Raw genomic sequence first — 17946 nt, 5'->3', positions numbered from 1 at the left:
TCCTGGTGTTAGTGTTGCAGAGTCTCTCCCTCCTGGTGTTAGTGTTGCAGAGTCTCTCCCTCCTGGTGTTAGTGTTGCAGAGTCTCTCCCTCCTGGTGTTAGTGTTGCAGAGTCTCTCCCTCCTGGTGTTAGTGTTGCAGAGTCTCTTCCTCCTGGTGTTAGTGTTGCAGAGTCTCTCCCTCCTGGTGTTAGTGTTGCAGAGTCTCTCCCTCCTGGTGTAAGTGTTGCAGAGTCTCTCCCTCCTGGTGTTAGTGTTGCAGAGTCTCTCCCTCCTGGTGTTAGTGTTGCAGAGTCTCTCCCTCCTGGTGTTAGTGTTGCAGAGTCTCTCCCTCCTGGTGTTAATGTTGCAGAGTTTCTCCCTCCTGGTGTTAGTGTTGCAGAGTCTCTCCCTCCTGGTGTTAGTGTTGCAGAGTCTCTCCCTCCTGGTGTAAGTGTTGCAGAGTCTCTCCCTCCTGGTGTTAGTGTTGCAGAGTCTCTCCCTCCTGGTGTTAGTGTTGCAGAGTCTCTCAGGTGTTAATGTTGCAGAGTCTCTCCCTCCTGGTGTTAGTGTTGCAGAGTCTCTCCCTCCTGGTGTTAATGTTGCAGAGTCTCTCCCTCCTGGTGTTAGTGTTGCAGAGTCTCTCCCTCCTGGTGTTAGTGTTGCAGAGTCTCTCCCTCCTGGTGTTAGTGTTGCAGAGTCTCTCCCTCCTGGTGTTAGTGTTGCAGAGTCTCTCCCACCTGGTGTTAGTGTTGCAGAGGCTCTCCCTCCTGGTGTTAGTGTTGCAGAGTCTCTCCCTCCTGGTGTAAGTGTTGCAGAGTCTCTCCCTCCTGGTGTTAGTGTTGCAGAGTCTCTCCCTCCTGGTGTTAGTGTTGCAGAGTCTCTCCCTCCTGGTGTTAGTGTTGCAGAGTCTCTCCCTCCTGGTGTTAGTGTTGCAGAGTCTCTCCCTCCTGGTGTAAGTGTTGCAGAGTCTCTCCCTCCTGGTGTTAGTGTTGCAGAGTCTCCCCCTCCTGGTGTTAGTGTTGCAGAGTCTCTCCCTCCTGGTGTTAGTGTTGCAGAGTCTCTCCCTCCTGGTGTTAATGTTGCAGAGTCTCTCCCTCCTGGTGTTAGTGTTGCAGAGTCTCTCCCTCCTGGTGTTAGTGTTGCAGAGTCTCTCCCTCCTGGTGTAAGTGTTGCAGAGTCTCTCCCTCCTGGTGTTAGTGTTGCAGAGTCTCTCCCTCCTGGTGTTAGTGTTGCAGAGTCTCTCCCTCCTGGTGTTAGTGTTGCAGAGTCTCTCCCTCCTGGTGTTAGTGTTGCAGAGTCTCTCAGGTGTTAATGTTGCAGAGTCTCTCCCTCCTGGTGTTAGTGTTGCAGAGTCTCTCCCTCCTGGTGTTAGTGTTGCAGAGTCTCTCCCTCCTTGTGTTAGTGTTGCAGAGTCTCTCCCTCCTGGTGTTAGTGTTGCAGAGTCTCTTCCTCCTGGTGTTAGTGTTGCAGAGTCTCTCCCTCCTGGTGTTAGTGTTGCAGATTCTCTCCCTCCTGGTGTAATTGTTGCAGAGTCTCTCCCTCCTGGTGTTAGTGTTGCAGAGTCTCTCCCTCCTGGTGTTAGTGTTGCAGAGTCTCTCCCTCCTGGTGTTAGTGTTGCAGAGTCTCTCCCTCCTGGTGTTAATGTTGCAGAGTCTCTCCCTCCTGGTGTTAGTGTTGCAGAGTCTCTCCCTCCTGGTGTTAGTGTTGCAGAGTCTCTCCCTCCTGGTGTTAGTGTTGCAGAGTCTCTCAGGTGTTAATGTTGCAGAGTCTCTCCCTCCTGGTGTTAGTGTTGCAGAGTCTCTCCCTCCTGGTGTTAGTGTTGCAGAGTCTCTCCCTCCTGGTGTTAATGTTGCAGAGTCTCTCCCTCCTGGTGTTAGTGTTGCAGAGTCTCTCCCTCCTGGTGTTAGTGTTGCAGAGTCTCTCCCTCCTGGTGTTAGTGTTGCAGAGTCTCTCCCTCCTGGTGTTAGTATTGCAGAGTCTCTCCCTCCTGGTGTTAGTGTTGCAGAGTCTCTCCCTCCTGGTGTTAGTGTTGCAGAGTCTCTCCCTCCTGGTGTAAGTGTTGCAGAGTCTCTCCCTCCTGGTGTTAGTGTTGCAGAGTCTCTCCCTCCTGGTGTTAGTGTTGCAGAGTCTCTCCCTCCTGGTGTTAGTGTTGCAGAGTCTCTCCCTCCTGGTGTTAGTGTTGCAGAGTCTCTCCCTCCTGGTGTAAGTGTTGCAGAGTCTCTCCCTCCTGGTGTTAGTGTTGCAGAGTCTCTCCCTCCTGGTGTTAGTGTTGCAGAGTCTCTCCCTCCTGGTGTTAGTGTTGCAGAGTCTCTCCCTCCTGGTGTTAATGTTGCAGAGTCTCTCCCTCCTGGTGTTAGTGTTGCAGAGTCTCTCCCTCCTGGTGTTAGTGTTGCAGAGTCTCTCCCTCCTGGTGTAAGTGTTGCAGAGTCTCTCCCTCCTGGTGTTAATGTTGCAGAGTCTCTCCCTCCTGGTGTTAGTGTTGCAGAGTCTCTCCCTCCTGGTGTTAGTGTTGCAGAGTCTCTCCCTCCTGGTGTTAGTGTTGCAGAGTCTCTCAGGTGTTAATGTTGCAGAGTCTCTCCCTCCTGGTGTTAGTGTTGCAGAGTCTCTCCCTCCTGGTGTTAGTGTTGCAGAGTCTCTCCCTCCTGGTGTTAATGTTGCAGAGTCTCTCCCTCCTGGTGTTAGTGTTGCAGAGTCTCTCCCTCCTGGTGTTAGTGTTGCAGAGTCTCTCCCTCCTGGTGTTAGTGTTGCAGAGTCTCTCCCTCCTGGTGTTAATGTTGCAGAGTCTCTCCCTCCTGGTGTTAGTGTTGCAGAGTCTCTCCCTCCTGGTGTTAGTGTTGCAGAGTCTCTCCCTCCTGGTGTAAGTGTTGCAGAGTCTCTCCCTCCTGGTGTTAGTGTTGCAGAGTCTCTCCCTCCTGGTGTAAGTGTTGCAGAGTCTCTCCCTCCTGGTGTTAGTGTTGCAGAGTCTCTCCCTCCTGGTGTTTGTGTTGCAGAGTCTCTCCCTCCTGGTGTTAGTGTTGCAGAGTCTCTCCCTCCTGGTGTTAGTGTTGCAGAGTCTCTCCCTCCTGGTGTAAGTGTTGCAGAGTCTCTCCCTCCTGGTGTAAGTGTTGCAGAGTCTCTCCCTCCTGGTGTTAGTGTTGCAGAGTCTCTCCCTCCTGGTGTTAGTGTTGCAGAGTCTCTCCCTCCTGGTGTTAGTGTTGCAGAGTCTCTCCCTCCTGGTGTTAGTGTTGCAGAGTCTCTCAGGTGTTAATGTTGCAGAGTCTCTCCCTCCTGGTGTTAGTGTTGCAGAGTCTCTCCCTCCTGGTGTTAGTGTTGCAGAGTCTCTCCCTCCTTGTGTTAGTGTTGCAGAGTCTCTCCCTCCTGGTGTTAGTGTTGCAGAGTCTCTTCCTCCTGGTGTTAGTGTTGCAGAGTCTCTCCCTCCTGGTGTTAGTGTTGCAGATTCTCTCCCTCCTGGTGTAATTGTTGCAGAGTCTCTCCCTCCTGGTGTTAGTGTTGCAGAGTCTCTCCCTCCTGGTGTTAGTGTTGCAGAGTCTCTCCCTCCTGGTGTTAGTGTTGCAGAGTCTCTCCCTCCTGGTGTTAATGTTGCAGAGTCTCTCCCTCCTGGTGTTAGTGTTGCAGAGTCTCTCCCTCCTGGTGTTAGTGTTGCAGAGTCTCTCCCTCCTGGTGTTAGTGTTGCAGAGTCTCTCAGGTGTTAATGTTGCAGAGTCTCTCCCTCCTGGTGTTAGTGTTGCAGAGTCTCTCCCTCCTGGTGTTAGTGTTGCAGAGTCTCTCCCTCCTGGTGTTAATGTTGCAGAGTCTCTCCCTCCTGGTGTTAGTGTTGCAGAGTCTCTCCCTCCTGGTGTTAGTGTTGCAGAGTCTCTCCCTCCTGGTGTTAGTGTTGCAGAGTCTCTCCCTCCTGGTGTTAGTGTTGCAGAGTCTCTCCCTCCTGGTGTTAGTGTTGCAGAGTCTCTCCCTCCTGGTGTTAGTGTTGCAGAGTCTCTCCCTCCTGGTGTTAGTGTTGCAGAGTCTCTCCCTCCTGGTGTTAGTGTTGCAGAGTCTCTCCCTCCTGGTGTTAGTGTTGCAGAGTCTCTCCCTCCTGGTGTTAGTGTTGCAGAGTCTCTCCCTCCTGGTGTTAGTGTTGCAGAGTCTCTCCCTCCTGGTGTAAGTGTTGCAGAGTCTCTCCCTCCTGGTGTTAGTGTTGCAGAGTCTCTCCCTCCTGGTGTTAGTGTTGCAGAGTCTCTCCCTCCTGGTGTTAGTGTTGCAGAGTCTCTCCCTCCTGGTGTTAATGTTGCAGAGTCTCTCCCTCCTGGTGTTAGTGTTGCAGAGTCTCTCCCTCCTGGTGTTAGTGTTGCAGAGTCTCTCCCTCCTGGTGTAAGTGTTGCAGAGTCTCTCCCTCCTGGTGTTAATGTTGCAGAGTCTCTCCCTCCTGGTGTTAGTGTTGCAGAGTCTCTCCCTCCTGGTGTTAGTGTTGCAGAGTCTCTCCCTCCTGGTGTTAGTGTTGCAGAGTCTCTCAGGTGTTAATGTTGCAGAGTCTCTCCCTCCTGGTGTTAGTGTTGCAGAGTCTCTCCCTCCTGGTGTTAGTGTTGCAGAGTCTCTCCCTCCTGGTGTTAATGTTGCAGAGTCTCTCCCTCCTGGTGTTAGTGTTGCAGAGTCTCTCCCTCCTGGTGTTAGTGTTGCAGAGTCTCTCCCTCCTGGTGTTAGTGTTGCAGAGTCTCTCCCTCCTGGTGTTAATGTTGCAGAGTCTCTCCCTCCTGGTGTTAGTGTTGCAGAGTCTCTCCCTCCTGGTGTTAGTGTTGCAGAGTCTCTCCCTCCTGGTGTAAGTGTTGCAGAGTCTCTCCCTCCTGGTGTTAGTGTTGCAGAGTCTCTCCCTCCTGGTGTAAGTGTTGCAGAGTCTCTCCCTCCTGGTGTTAGTGTTGCAGAGTCTCTCCCTCCTGGTGTTTGTGTTGCAGAGTCTCTCCCTCCTGGTGTTAGTGTTGCAGAGTCTCTCCCTCCTGGTGTTAGTGTTGCAGAGTCTCTCCCTCCTGGTGTAAGTGTTGCAGAGTCTCTCCCTCCTGGTGTAAGTGTTGCAGAGTCTCTCCCTCCTGGTATTAGTGTTGCAGAGTCTCTCCCTCCTGGTGTAAGTGTTGCAGAGTCTCTCCCTCCTGGTGTTAGTGTTGCAGAGTCTCTCCCTCCTGGTGTTAGTGTTGCAGAGTCTCTCCCTCCTGGTGTTAGTGTTGCAGAGTCGCTCCCTCCTGGTGTTAATGTTGCAAGAGTCTCTCCCTCCTGGTGTTAGTGTTGCAGAGTCTCTCCCTCCTGGTGTTAGTGTTGCAGAGTCTCTCCCTCCTGGTGTTAGTGTTGCAGAGTCTCTCCCTCCTGGTGTAAGTGTTGCAGAGTCTCTCCCTCCTGGTGTTAGTGTTGCAGAGTCTCTCCCTCCTGGTGTTAGTGTTGCAGAGTCTCTCCCTCCTGGTGTTAGTGTTGCAGAGTCTCTCCCTCCTGGTGTTAATGTTGCAGAGTCTCTCCCTCCTGGTGTTAGTGTTGCAGAGTCTCTCCCTCCTGGTGTTAGTGTTGCAGAGTCTCTCCCTCCTGGTGTAAGTGTTGCAGAGTCTCTCCCTCCTGGTGTTAGTGTTGCAGAGTCTCTCCCTCCTGGTGTTAGTGTTGCAGAGTCTCTCCCTCCTGGTGTTAGTGTTGCAGAGTCTCTCCCTCCTGGTGTTAGTGTTGCAGAGTCTCTCAGGTGTTAATGTTGCAGAGTCTCTCCCTCCTGGTGTTAATGTTGCAGAGTCTCTCCCTCCTGGTGTTAGTGTTGCAGAGTCTCTCCCTCCTGGTGTTAATGTTGCAGAGTCTCTCCCTCCTGGTGTTAGTGTTGCAGAGTCTCTCCCTCCTGGTGTTAGTGTTGCAGAGTCTCTCCCTCCTGGTGTTAGTGTTGCAGAGTCTCTCAGGTGTTAATGTTGCAGAGTCTCTCCCTCCTGGTGTTAGTGTTGCAGAGTCTCTCCCTCCTGGTGTTAGTGTTGCAGAGTCTCTCCCTCCTGGTGTTAATGTTGCAGAGTCTCTCCCTCCTGGTGTTAGTGTTGCAGAGTCTCTCCCTCCTGGTGTTAGTGTGGCAGAGTCTCTCCCTCCTGGTGTTAGTGTTGCAGAGTCTCTCCCTCCTGGTGTTAATGTTGCAGAGTCTCTCCCTCCTGGTGTTAGTGTTGCAGAGTCTCTCCCTCCTGGTGTTAGTGTTGCAGAGTCTCTCCCTCCTGGTGTAAGTGTTGCAGAGTCTCTCCCTCCTGGTGTTAGTGTTGCAGAGTCTCTCCCTCCTGGTGTTTGTGTTGCAGAGTCTCTCCCTCCTGGTGTTAGTGTTGCAGAGTCTCTCCCTCCTGGTGTTAGTGTTGCAGAGTCTCTCCCTCCTGGTGTAAGTGTTGCAGAGTCTCTCCCTCCTGGTGTTAGTGTTGCAGAGTCTCTCCCTCCTGGTGTTAGTGTTGCAGAGTCTCTCCCTCCTGGTGTTAGTGTTGCAGAGTCTCTCCCTCCTGGTGTTAATCTTGCAGAGTCTCTCCCTCCTGGTGTTAGTGTTGCAGAGTCTCTCCCTCCTGGTGTTAGTGTTGCAGAGTCTCTCCCTCCTGGTGTAAGTGTTGCAGAGTCTCTCCCTCCTGGTGTTAGTGTTGCAGAGTCTCTCCCTCCTGGTGTTAGTGTTGCAGAGTCTCTCCCTCCTGGTGTTAGTGTTGCAGAGTCTCTCCCTCCTGGTGTTAGTGTTGCAGAGTCTCTCAGGTGTTAATGTTGCAGAGTCTCTCCCTCCTGGTGTTAGTGTTGCAGAGTCTCTCCCTCCTGGTGTTAGTGTTGCAGAGTCTCTCCCTCCTGGTGTTAATGTTGCAGAGTCTCTCCCTCCTGGTGTTAGTGTTGCAGAGTCTCTCCCTCCTGGTGTTAGTGTTGCAGAGTCTCTCCCTCCTGGTGTTAGTGTTGCAGAGTCTCTCCCTCCTGGTGTTAATGTTGCAGAGTCTCTCCCTCCTGGTGTTAGTGTTGCAGAGTCTCTCCCTCCTGGTGTTAGTGTTGCAGAGTCTCTCCCTCCTGGTGTAAGTGTTGCAGAGTCTCTCCCTCCTGGTATTAGTGTTGCAGAGTCTCTCCCTCCTGGTGTAAGTGTTGCAGAGTCTCTCCCTCCTGGTGTTAGTGTTGCAGAGTCTCTCCCTCCTGGTGTTAGTGTTGCAGAGTCGCTCCCTCCTGGTGTTAATGTTGCAAGAGTCTCTCCCTCCTGGTGTTAGTGTTGCAGAGTCTCTCCCTCCTGGTGTTAGTGTTGCAGAGTCTCTCCCTCCTGGTGTTAGTGTTGCAGAGTCTCTCCCTCCTGGTGTAAGTGTTGCAGAGTCTCTCCCTCCTGGTGTTAATGTTGCAGAGTCTCTCCCTCCTGGTGTTAGTGTTGCAGAGTCTCTCCCTCCTGGTGTTAGTGTTGCAGAGTCTCTCCCTCCTGGTGTTAGTGTTGCAGAGTCTCTCCCTCCTGGTGTTAATGTTGCAGAGTCTCTCCCTTCTGGTGTTAGTGTTGCAGAGTCTCTCCCTCCTGGTGTTAGTGTTGCAGAGTCTCTCCCTCCTGGTGTAAGTGTTGCAGAGTCTCTCCCTCCTGGTGTTAGTGTTGCAGAGTATCTCCCTCCTGGTGTAAGTGTTGCAGAGTCTCTCCCTCCTGGTGTTAGTGTTGCAGAGTCTCTCCCTCCTGGTGTTAGTGTTGCAGAGTCTCTCCCTCCTGGTGTTAGTGTTGCAGAGTCGCTCCCTCCTGGTGTTAGTGTTGCAGAGTCTCTCCCTCCTGGTGTTAGTGTTGCAGAGTCTCTCCCTCCTGGTGTTAGTGTTGCAGAGTCTCTCCCTCCTGGTGTTAGTGTTGCAGAGTCTCTCCCTCCTGGTGTTAGTGTGGCAGAGTCTCTTCCTCCTGGTGTTAGTGTGGCAGAGTCTCTCCCTCCTGGTGTTAGTGTTGCAGAGTCTCTCCCTCCTGCCTGTGATTGTTTGGCAAGGATGTTCCAGACAAAATACAACATTTATAATACCAGACGGCTAAATGCAATCACCTCTCCACAGATCCGACCTGTGCCCCTGTTCCCTTAAAGGAGGTCCCTCTTTTGTCATCAGTTTGTCTGATGCGTCTCTGATATTTGGCGGAAAGCGTGCGGACGAGGCACATGACAAAAGTCTCGTACTGTAAACACAGTTTTACAGTTTTACAGCTTTAAGGTGGTTAGACACCGGGGCGTCCCAAGCGTCCAGTTTACATTCAAAGTCAAAAGTTCCTGCGTTTTCCGCGGCGCGATTCCTGCGTTTTCGTACGCTCTCAGCGCTTTGAGCGCGTATGAGGCGCCCGAGGCCAAAGCGGCTGGTGCGACATGTTCAGCTTTGTTCAGCTCGTTGCAGCAGATGCGCAGCAGCCAATCAGAGCTGACGTGCTACGCACGACCCGGAAAAAGACCCAAAACAAACCCGCAAGATAAAAAAAATCCTTAAGACGCAGCTCATGGAGCAAATAATGATATTGACTAAACTCTGCTCAGCTCTGAAGTATCTGCAGGTCCCAGACGGGCCCCGGGGCCCATCGCCTCCACTTTTGGACTTTGTAAAGTTAATAAACCAAAGCCATTTACATCACGAGAAAAGCAACACAGCACAACTCCTCCACTGAGCATGTGCAGACGCCTCGACTCCACTGAGCATGTGCAGATGACTCGACTCCACTGAGCATGTGCAGACGCCTCGACTCCACTGAGCATGTGCAGACGCCTCGACTCCACTGAGCATGTGCAGATGACTCGACTCCACTGAGCATGTGCAGATGACTCTCCTCCACTGAGCATGTGCAGATGACTCGACTCCACTGAGCATGTGCAGATGACTCTCCTCCACTGAGCATGTGCAGATGACTCTCCTCCACTGAGCATGTGCAGATGACTCTCCTCCACTGAGCATGTGCAGATGACTCGACTCCACTGAGCATGTGCAGATGACTCGACTCCACTGAGCATGTGCAGATGACTCGACTCCACTGAGCATGTGCAGATGACTCTCCTCCACTGAGCATGTGCAGATGACTCGACTCCACTGAGCATGTGCAGATGACTCGACTCCACTGAGCATGTGCAGACGACTCGACTCCACTGAGCATGTGCAGATGACTCTCCTCCACTGAGCATGTGCAGACGACTCGACTCCACTGAGCATGTGCAGATGACTCGACTCCACTGAGCATGTGCAGATGACTCGACTCCACTGAGCATGTGCAGATGACTCGACTCCACTGAGCATGTGCAGATGACTCTCCTCCACTGAGCATGTGCAGATGACTCGACTCCACTGAGCATGTGCAGATGACTCTCCTCCACTGAGCATGTGCAGATGACTCGACTCCACTGAGCATGTGCAGATGACTCGACTCCACTGAGCATGTGCAGATGACTCGACTCCACTGAGCATGTGCAGATGACTCGACTCCACTGAGCATGTGCAGATGACTCGACTCCACTGAGCATGTGCAGATGACTCTCCTCCACTGAGCATGTGCAGATGACTCTCCTCCACTGAGCATGTGCAGATGACTCGACTCCACTGAGCATGTGCAGATGACTCTCCTCCACTGAGCATGTGCAGATGACTCGACTCCACTGAGCATGTGCAGATGACTCTCCTCCACTGAGCATGTGCAGATGACTCGACTCCACTGAGCATGTGCAGATGACTTGACTCCACTGAGCATGTGCAGGACGACTCTCCTCCACTGAGCATGTGCAGATGACTCGACTCCACTGAGCATGTGCAGATGACTCGACTCCACTGAGCATGTGCAGATGACTCGACTCCACTGAGCATGTGCAGATGACTCGACTCCACTGAGCATGTGCAGATGACTCGACTCCACTGAGCATGTGCAGATGACTCTCCTCCACTGAGCATGTGCAGATGACTCGACTCCACTGAGCATGTGCAGATGACTCGACTCCACTGAGCATGTGCAGATGACTCGACTCCACTGAGCATGTGCAGATGACTCGACTCCACTGAGCATGTGCAGATGACTCGACTCCACTGAGCATGTGCAGATGACTTGACTCCACTGAGCATGTGCAGATGACTCTCCTCCACTGAGCATGTGCAGATGACTCGACTCCACTGAGCATGTGCAGATGACTCTCCTCCACTGAGCATGTGCAGATGACTCGACTCCACTGAGCATGTGCAGATGACTTGACTCCACTGAGCATGTGCAGGACGACTCTCCTCCACTGAGCATGTGCAGATGACTCGACTCCACTGAGCATGTGCAGATGACTCGACTCCACTGAGCATGTGCAGATGACTCGACTCCACTGAGCATGTGCAGATGACTCGACTCCACTGAGCATGTGCAGATGACTCGACTCCACTGAGCATGTGCAGATGACTCTCCTCCACTGAGCATGTGCAGATGACTCGACTCCACTGAGCATGTGCAGATGACTCGACTCCACTGAGCATGTGCAGATGACTCGACTCCACTGAGCATGTGCAGATGACTCGACTCCACTGAGCATGTGCAGATGACTCGACTCCACTGAGCATGTGCAGATGACTTGACTCCACTGAGCATGTGCAGATGACTCTCCTCCACTGAGCATGTGCAGATGACTCGACTCCACTGAGCATGTGCAGATGACTCTCCTCCACTGAGCATGTGCAGATGACTTGACTCCACTGAGCATGTGCAGATGACTCGACTCCACTGAGCATGTGCAGATGACTCGACTCCACTGAGCATGTGCAGATGACTCTCCTCCACTGAGCATGTGCAGATGACTCTCCTCCACTGAGCATGTGCAGATGACTCGACTTCACTGAGCATGTGCAGATGACTCGACTTCACTGAGCATGTGCAGATGACTCGACTCCACTGAGCATGTGCAGATGACTCTCCTCCACTGAGCATGTGCAGATGACTCGACTCCACTGAGCATGTGCAGATGACTTGACTCCACTGAGCATGTGCAGGACGACTCTCCTCCACTGAGCATGTGCAGATGACTCGACTCCACTGAGCATGTGCAGATGACTCGACTCCACTGAGCATGTGCAGATGACTCGACTCCACTGAGCATGTGCAGATGACTCGACTCCACTGAGCATGTGCAGATGACTCTCCTCCACTGAGCATGTGCAGATGACTCGACTCCACTGAGCATGTGCAGATGACTCGACTCCACTGAGCATGTGCAGATGACTCGACTCCACTGAGCATGTGCAGATGACTCGACTCCACTGAGCATGTGCAGATGACTCTCCTCCACTGAGCATGTGCAGATGACTCGACTCCACTGAGCATGTGCAGATGACTCTCCTCCACTGAGCATGTGCAGATGACTCGACTCCACTGAGCATGTGCAGACGACTCGACTCCACTGAGCATGTGCAGATGACTCGACTCCACTGAGCATGTGCAGATGACTCGACTCCACTGAGCATGTGCAGATGACTCTCCTCCACTGAGCATGTGCAGATGACTCGACTCCACTGAGCATGTGCAGACGACTCGACTCCACTGAGCATGTGCAGATGACTCGACTCCACTGAGCATGTGCAGATGACTCGACTCCACTGAGCATGTGCAGATGACTCTCCTCCACTGAGCATGTGCAGATGACTCTCCTCCACTGAGCATGTGCAGATGACTCGACTCCACTGAGCATGTGCAGATGACTCGACTCCACTGAGCATGTGCAGATGACTCGACTCCACTGAGCATGTGCAGATGACTTGACTCCACTGAGCATGTGCAGATGACTCGACTCCACTGAGCATGTGCAGATGACTCGACTCCACTGAGCATGTGCAGATGACTTGACTCCACTGAGCATGTGCAGATGACTTGACTCCACTGAGCATGTGCAGATGACTCGACTCCACTGAGCATGTGCAGATGACTCGACTCCACTGAGCATGTGCAGATGACTCTCCTCCACTGAGCATGTGCAGATGACTCGACTCCACTGAGCATGTGCAGACGACTCGACTCCACTGAGCATGTGCAGATGACTCGACTCCACTGAGCACGTGCAGATAACTCGGACGCACGTCTGCTGCTGAGTGTATTTTACGGACATGAGTCGGGGACGTTTGTCTTCAAATGTACAGGCGCTCAAATTATGCGTCGGGCGCGAATTAGCCGCAGCGGTGTGTACGTAGCTTTACAGTTTTACAGTTTTACAGTTTTACAGTTTTACAGTTTTACAGTACTAGGGACACACAAATCACATCTTCCACAAGGCCAACATCGCTTTGGTTTATCTCTGCAAATATCTCAAACTTCTCTGGATATTTGAAGAATCAGGCGTCCAAAGTGTGACATGTTGGCCTTGTCCCGCCGCGTGGGGGGGTGTGTCTGGCTGTGCCCCTCCTACTCTCCTGTGCCTTGTTGATGAGATACGGTGATTTCTCTTAGGGGAGGCGTCAGTCCATCCTAGTGCAGCCCCGCGTGGCTCCAGCCCCGCCCCGAGTGCCCAGGTAAACACCGCCCCACCTGCTCTCACCGTTCATCCATCAAACGCCATCGCTCTCTCTGTGCTCCCGCTCTGTTTGTCACGGCACTCCTCCACATTCTTGGGCCATAAAGATGGTTGAGTTGTGCCGTTCATGATCATTTGTCCTCGCACAGCCGGACAGGATTGAACCACATCATTAACTCTTAATTAATCACATGCTATTAATGCGTTCTGGTGGGCACGCCCGTCTTTTTCTACCTTTGAGCTAACGCCTGAGTCAGATCACCTGCCACTCTGATATCTTTTTGTATTTTATATTTGATCATTGAGTGGCAGTTTGTGCACAAGACGCTGACACAGTCTCCATGTCCCATCTTCTCACATGATATAGTCAATACATATTCCAGCAACTTTCAGATGCATAATCGCTGTGAACATGTCAATGATTTCATGAACAAAGTGAAGACTCCACCTGGCGACACTTCAATGTTTGGAACGGCAGCTGGAGATGCAAATCTGATCACTTTGATTTAAAGCTTCATTTTTATTAAAGACTACCAGGTTTGAGTCCAGTTTGCATGGGATTTAAGTATTTATTATGCTTTGAAATTAAAGTCTGCTTTACAATCAAGACAAGAAAATACCTATTTATAAAGCCTGTGTCCTGAGGTGCCGTGTGTAGTCTACGAGACAACCAGACATTTACCTTTTGGAGTTTCTTTTTGTCATTAAATGAAGCAGTAAATAACAAAACTAACGAGATGAAACATTCCGAGCTGGTCAAGAGGCTTTTAAGGAGTTTAGAGCAGATGTGTCGAACTCAGGCCGGGTCGTAAAACATAAAACAATAAAGAATATAAGAAATAAATAGCATTATAAAGCCGAGTAACAGTTCTATGTGGACACTATCTTTCAAGGGACGCGTAAAAGCAAAAATATCCAGGCAGAATCCACATAAAAGTCCTTTTCATTTGTAATGTTATTTTAGGGTCATTTGGTTATTTGTGGGTTTGAAGTACAAACTGACCCAGAATGATTGATTGGACTGGAAATAAAAGGGTCACAGCTTTATTCATGTGCACAACATATGAAGCAGCTTGTTCCTTTTGTAACAGAGTGGACAAAATGGAATAGATAAAGGAAAAGTCCCACGTCCAACGCAAAGTCCTAAACTTAAACCACTAACTTAGCAATTAACTTCGTATTATTTATTCATTTTAGCACTAAAAACCTTTAAATCTTTTGTAAGTCAGTCAGATTATTTTCACACTTTATATACTTTTCACACAGAGCACTTGAATGTTCCTCAAACGTGTGAGGGGCCGGTGCACGTGTGTGAGGGGCCGGTGCACGTGTGTGAGGGGCCGGTGCACACGTGTGAGGGGCCGGTGCACACGTGTGAGGGGCCGGTGCACACGTGTGAGGGGCCGGTGCACACGTGTGAGGGGCCGGTGCACACGTGTGAGGGGCCGGTGCACACGTGTGAGGGGCCGGTGCACACGTGTGAGGGGCCGGTGCACACGTGTGAGGGGCCGGTGCACACGTGTGAGGGGCCGGTGCACACGTGTGAGGGGCCGGTGCACACGTGTGAGGGGCCGGTGCACACGTGTGAGGGGCCGGTGCACACGTGTGAGGGGCCGGTGCACACGTGTGAGGGGCCGGTGCACACGTGTGAGGGGCCGGTGCACACGTGTGAGGGGCCGGTGCACACGTGTGAGGGGCCGGTGCGGGTGGGGCTCTCCTGTCGGCCCTGACATCCGTCTGTCTGTCATAAACTGGGCACTACTCCAATGTTCTACTTGTTCTTTTCTGTTGGACCCATTGTTGAGTCCTACAAACATAAACGTGACTAACCCGAGTGCACCACAGCAGGACCTGTCGGACCTGTCGGACCTGTCGGGGCCGGCAGGGATGGAGATGGTAAGTGGGTTCTTCTCTGTAGCACGGAAGGCCTCAGAGTGGAACACTGTCACCTTCCCTCCTCTCTCTGCAGTATCCTCCTGCTTTACGCTGCACACGTCTGTACTTTTGGGAGATCTGCTCAGTTCCACCCTGCACGCTGGCTCCTTCGTTCATCACACAACTAGTTTAGTTCTCACACAGACTCAGAGTCATCCCTCAGTGACAAAGTTCCGCTCTCAGGCCCTCTGTGAGTGACAGCACTCTGGAGTGGAGCAGTGGGGTAAGTTGGGAAGGATGTCAGGAAACATTTAGTGACCAGCGGCCTGGGACTTTAATAGACATGTGTTGAGCTTCACACATGGATATTAAAGCGTAACTCTGAGGGCTCATGTTTGTGGCATCCTGCGCCTGGCACCTGTCAGCACCTGGTTCTGATTGAGAAGAGAAAAGTCTGGCTCATTGGTCCTCTCAAAGGGAAAGCAACACTCGAATCTTCGCTGGATGTTGTCTAAACCACAATCCTTCCTCTGTCTCCCTCTAAGCTCATCCCTTCATCATTCATATCCTTTAGTCCCAACTTATAACACTGCCCCGCCTTCAAAGCACCTGTCCATGTCCGGGCCCATCCATCATGGCACTGCCTGGACACATCTGGTCCCTGCAGTATTCCAAACCTTTCTTTTTGACCATTGCCCTCTGGGCTCTTGGATCCTGAAGGCGAGGTTTGAGCCCCCATACTGATCCACAGCATGTTAATTATATGTGAGAAAAGCAGGGGCACGACCTTGAGATCGCCAGTTCACCTGCAAAAGTGACCCAGCAGGACATCATTACGTTCTAGTACATCACTTGAATTACAGCAGTTGTATATGAAGTCATGAGCTAATCTATCATGGAGCCGTCTGCGCTGTGTTGAGTTTGGGACACATTGAGTCACATGTAGTGCACTCTGCAGCGTGTGATGTGATCCATGCACAGCACCGTCCCCTCTCTCCACGCTGACCGCCTCACACTGTGTGATCATCAGTGTTTGAACTGGGCCGTGCCTCTGTCAGTAGCACTACACCAGGACATGGTTTTTGATGTGCCAAAGCCAAATAAAACAGGTTTAAATAGTAACCTAAGGGAGTATTAATGTCCCAAACATATGTGCATGAGTACATTTGACTAAAACAAGAAGGAAGCAAGTGTAGTTTGAAGGCATGAGAGACGGTGTGTAGTGTAGTCATGTGACCAAGATGGGTGGTTTGCTCCTCAATCTCTCATAAAAGAGAGAGAGAGCTGAATGTAACTCATCTCAGCACAATATGATACATCTTATTCACAGTTACATAACTCACATTTCACGTTTCTGTTGTCTCATAAAGACCCTGTTCCCTCAAACCCATTTGCAAACGGTGCTTCTGACCATGTAGAGCTTAATAAAAGATGAACGCAGCCTAAGCGACCAGCAGATGGCAGCAGAGAGCTTTGGACCCCACATCATTGTGCAGTGCATTGTGGGTCTTTATGAGACTTGTGGGTTTGTGTTGACTTCAACTGTCCCAACTCTGGGTAAATGATGCTCCACTGACACAGCTCATGGTCGGAGGGAGCCGCGCTCACTGTCTCTGTGGCGTCTCTGTGAATGTTGTCATCAAACTCGTTACTCACCACGTCTTTCTTATCTCCGTTTGTCTCCCCAACTCTCCTCTCTCGCTCGACCATTTTATATGTGTTCATTTTTTTTACATTTGTGTTGGACTTTCCACAACACCTTTCCTTCTTTGATTGGCGTGCGTCCCCATGGCCTGTGTTGGTCCATGTCCCTTCCCCCTCTCTCTCTATGTCACCAGGAGGCCCAGCTTCCCTCCATGGGTTCAGCAGACCCCGGTGTGAGGCCCTCTGACGGGGGAGCACTTGGAGCAGTGAGCCAGCCTCTGCGGACATCAGCGGTCAGTGCCTCCGACTGCAGCCCCCATAACGGAGTCCCTCCCTTTGTGCCCACGCCACTCCAACATCACAGTGCAAATGGAGAGCTCCATGGCAACCAAACACACTTCCCTGTAGCAAGAAGGCAGGCTACCATGGCAACAACAAGCATAGCAGAGAAGTGTCCAATGCCGCACTGAGCCAGTCAGAGAGAGACTGTCCGGGCCACGTTTTAAAGGGCTCACACCACTGTGGTTCCAGAGCTGTTGGTCTTGCAGGACAAGACGCTGCCCCCTGCTGTACGGCCGGTGTGCTGCAGCTCTCACTATATATGCAGAAACAGCCTTCGAGTGCGACGGAACGGCAAAACAATCATATGCAACTGCAGAGGACACGCGTGTGCTTTGAAAACAAGAGATGCTCTGACTAAATGCCCACTTTGCCACTGTTCATGAGTGTCAAAGTGACACTGCACCAGGCGTCTTTAGAGTTTACAGAACATGTCTTTATATTGTGTTCAGTTGAACAAAAACTAATAGAAATGGGTCCCATAAAACATGTGCCGCTCTGAACTTGAATCCAGGATTGTCATTAGCCTACAATGCAGGGTGAGCAACAATGAGATATTGGTTTCACATCATAACTCAAACCTACTGGATGTAACAGGTCATGAAGTGCTGAATTATCTTCTGCCTCTGATGATGGAGGGACATTTTTACCTTTGTGTCTCATTTCGTCAGTGAAATGGCAGCGCAGTTGTCCAGTGCCTTTTGCTGATAGTACGTGATAGAAGATGATAGAAGATGATAGAAGATGCAGAAGAAGCAGAAGAAGCAGCAGAGTGGACTGGGGAGGTCTGTGCTGAGGGGATGATGGAGGGGCCATCCTCCAGGGCAAAGGACTCCAAGCTGCTTTTCTCTTCTCAATCTCAGAACCAACATGTGACCAACAGGTGCTATACACAATGGAGTGGTGCCATCGTCATCCGTGTGTCTCTGTCCTGTCTGTCTCTGTCACGTGGACACTTCTGTTATCACTTCAGAACTGCACAAATATATGTTTCCGTCGCATTATGTTTCAAATATACACAAGAATACTTGTTTTAATGAATACTCGCGCAAACACTGACTGACCATGTTAATGCTCTGCTGTTTGTATCGCTGTGTCTGTAGCACTGTCCTGTGCGTCCTCAGGTCTTCTGTCCTGTGCGTCCTCAGGTCTTCTGTCCTGTGCGTCCTCAGGTCTTCTGTATGTCCTGTGCGTCCTCAGGGCTTCTGTATGTCCTGTGCGTCCTCAGCTCTTCTGTATGTCCTGTGCGTCCTCAGCTCTTCTGTATGTCCTGTGCGTCCTCAGCTCTTCTGTATGTCCTGTGCGTCCTCAGCTCTTCTGTATGTCCTGTGCGTCCTCAGGTCTTCTGTATGTCCTGTGCGTCCTCAGGGCTTCTGTATGTCCTGTGCGTCCTCAGGGCTTCTGTATGTCCTGTGCGTCCTCAGCTCTTCTGTATGTCCTGTGCGTCCTCAGGTCTTCTGTATGTCCTGTGCGTCCTCAGGGCTTCTGTATGTCCTGTGCGTCCTCAGGTCTTCTGTATGTCCTGTGCGTCCTCAGGTCATGAGTGTGAGTGAATGCTCTGTGCTTGGTCTGAGTGGAGCCTCCATCTCATTGACAGACTCACACAGGCTCATGTCATTGGTGGACAGGCTGTCTGTGACTAAGTCAAATACCTCAGAGAAAACCCCTAAAGAAGACTCAGGTAAC

At 51.4% G+C, this 17946-nt stretch overlaps 1 protein-coding gene across 12 annotated transcripts in view; it reads left to right on the top strand.

Moving 5' to 3' along the window:
• The window catches only part of syngap1b (synaptic Ras GTPase activating protein 1b), a 324464-nt gene that overhangs the window by 305915 nt on the left and 603 nt on the right, over nt 1–17946 (top strand). For 9 of the 12 annotated variants that reach the window (XM_072460135.1, XM_072460132.1, XM_072460141.1 and 6 more), the window contains one exon: nt 16116–16514. The exons of 1 other annotated variant lie outside the window; for it this stretch is intronic. In XM_072460135.1, coding sequence (XP_072316236.1) covers nt 16116–16391 — 276 coding nt within the window. In that variant the 3' untranslated portion in view covers nt 16392–16514. Of the gene's footprint in view, nt 1–12338; nt 12401–16115; nt 16515–17946 lie in introns of those variants that run through there. 2 more of the 12 variants (XM_072460137.1, XM_072460136.1) reach the window with 2 other exon arrangements.

Source organism: Eucyclogobius newberryi, unplaced genomic scaffold, assembly GCF_026437365.1.
Source record: "Eucyclogobius newberryi isolate DKJ021-1_F unplaced genomic scaffold, fEucNew1.0.hap1 SCAF_3, whole genome shotgun sequence".
Lineage (NCBI taxonomy): Eukaryota > Metazoa > Chordata > Actinopteri > Gobiiformes > Gobiidae > Eucyclogobius > Eucyclogobius newberryi.
Note: the sequence above shows the minus strand (reverse complement) of the source record. Positions and strands in the feature narration are given on the sequence as shown.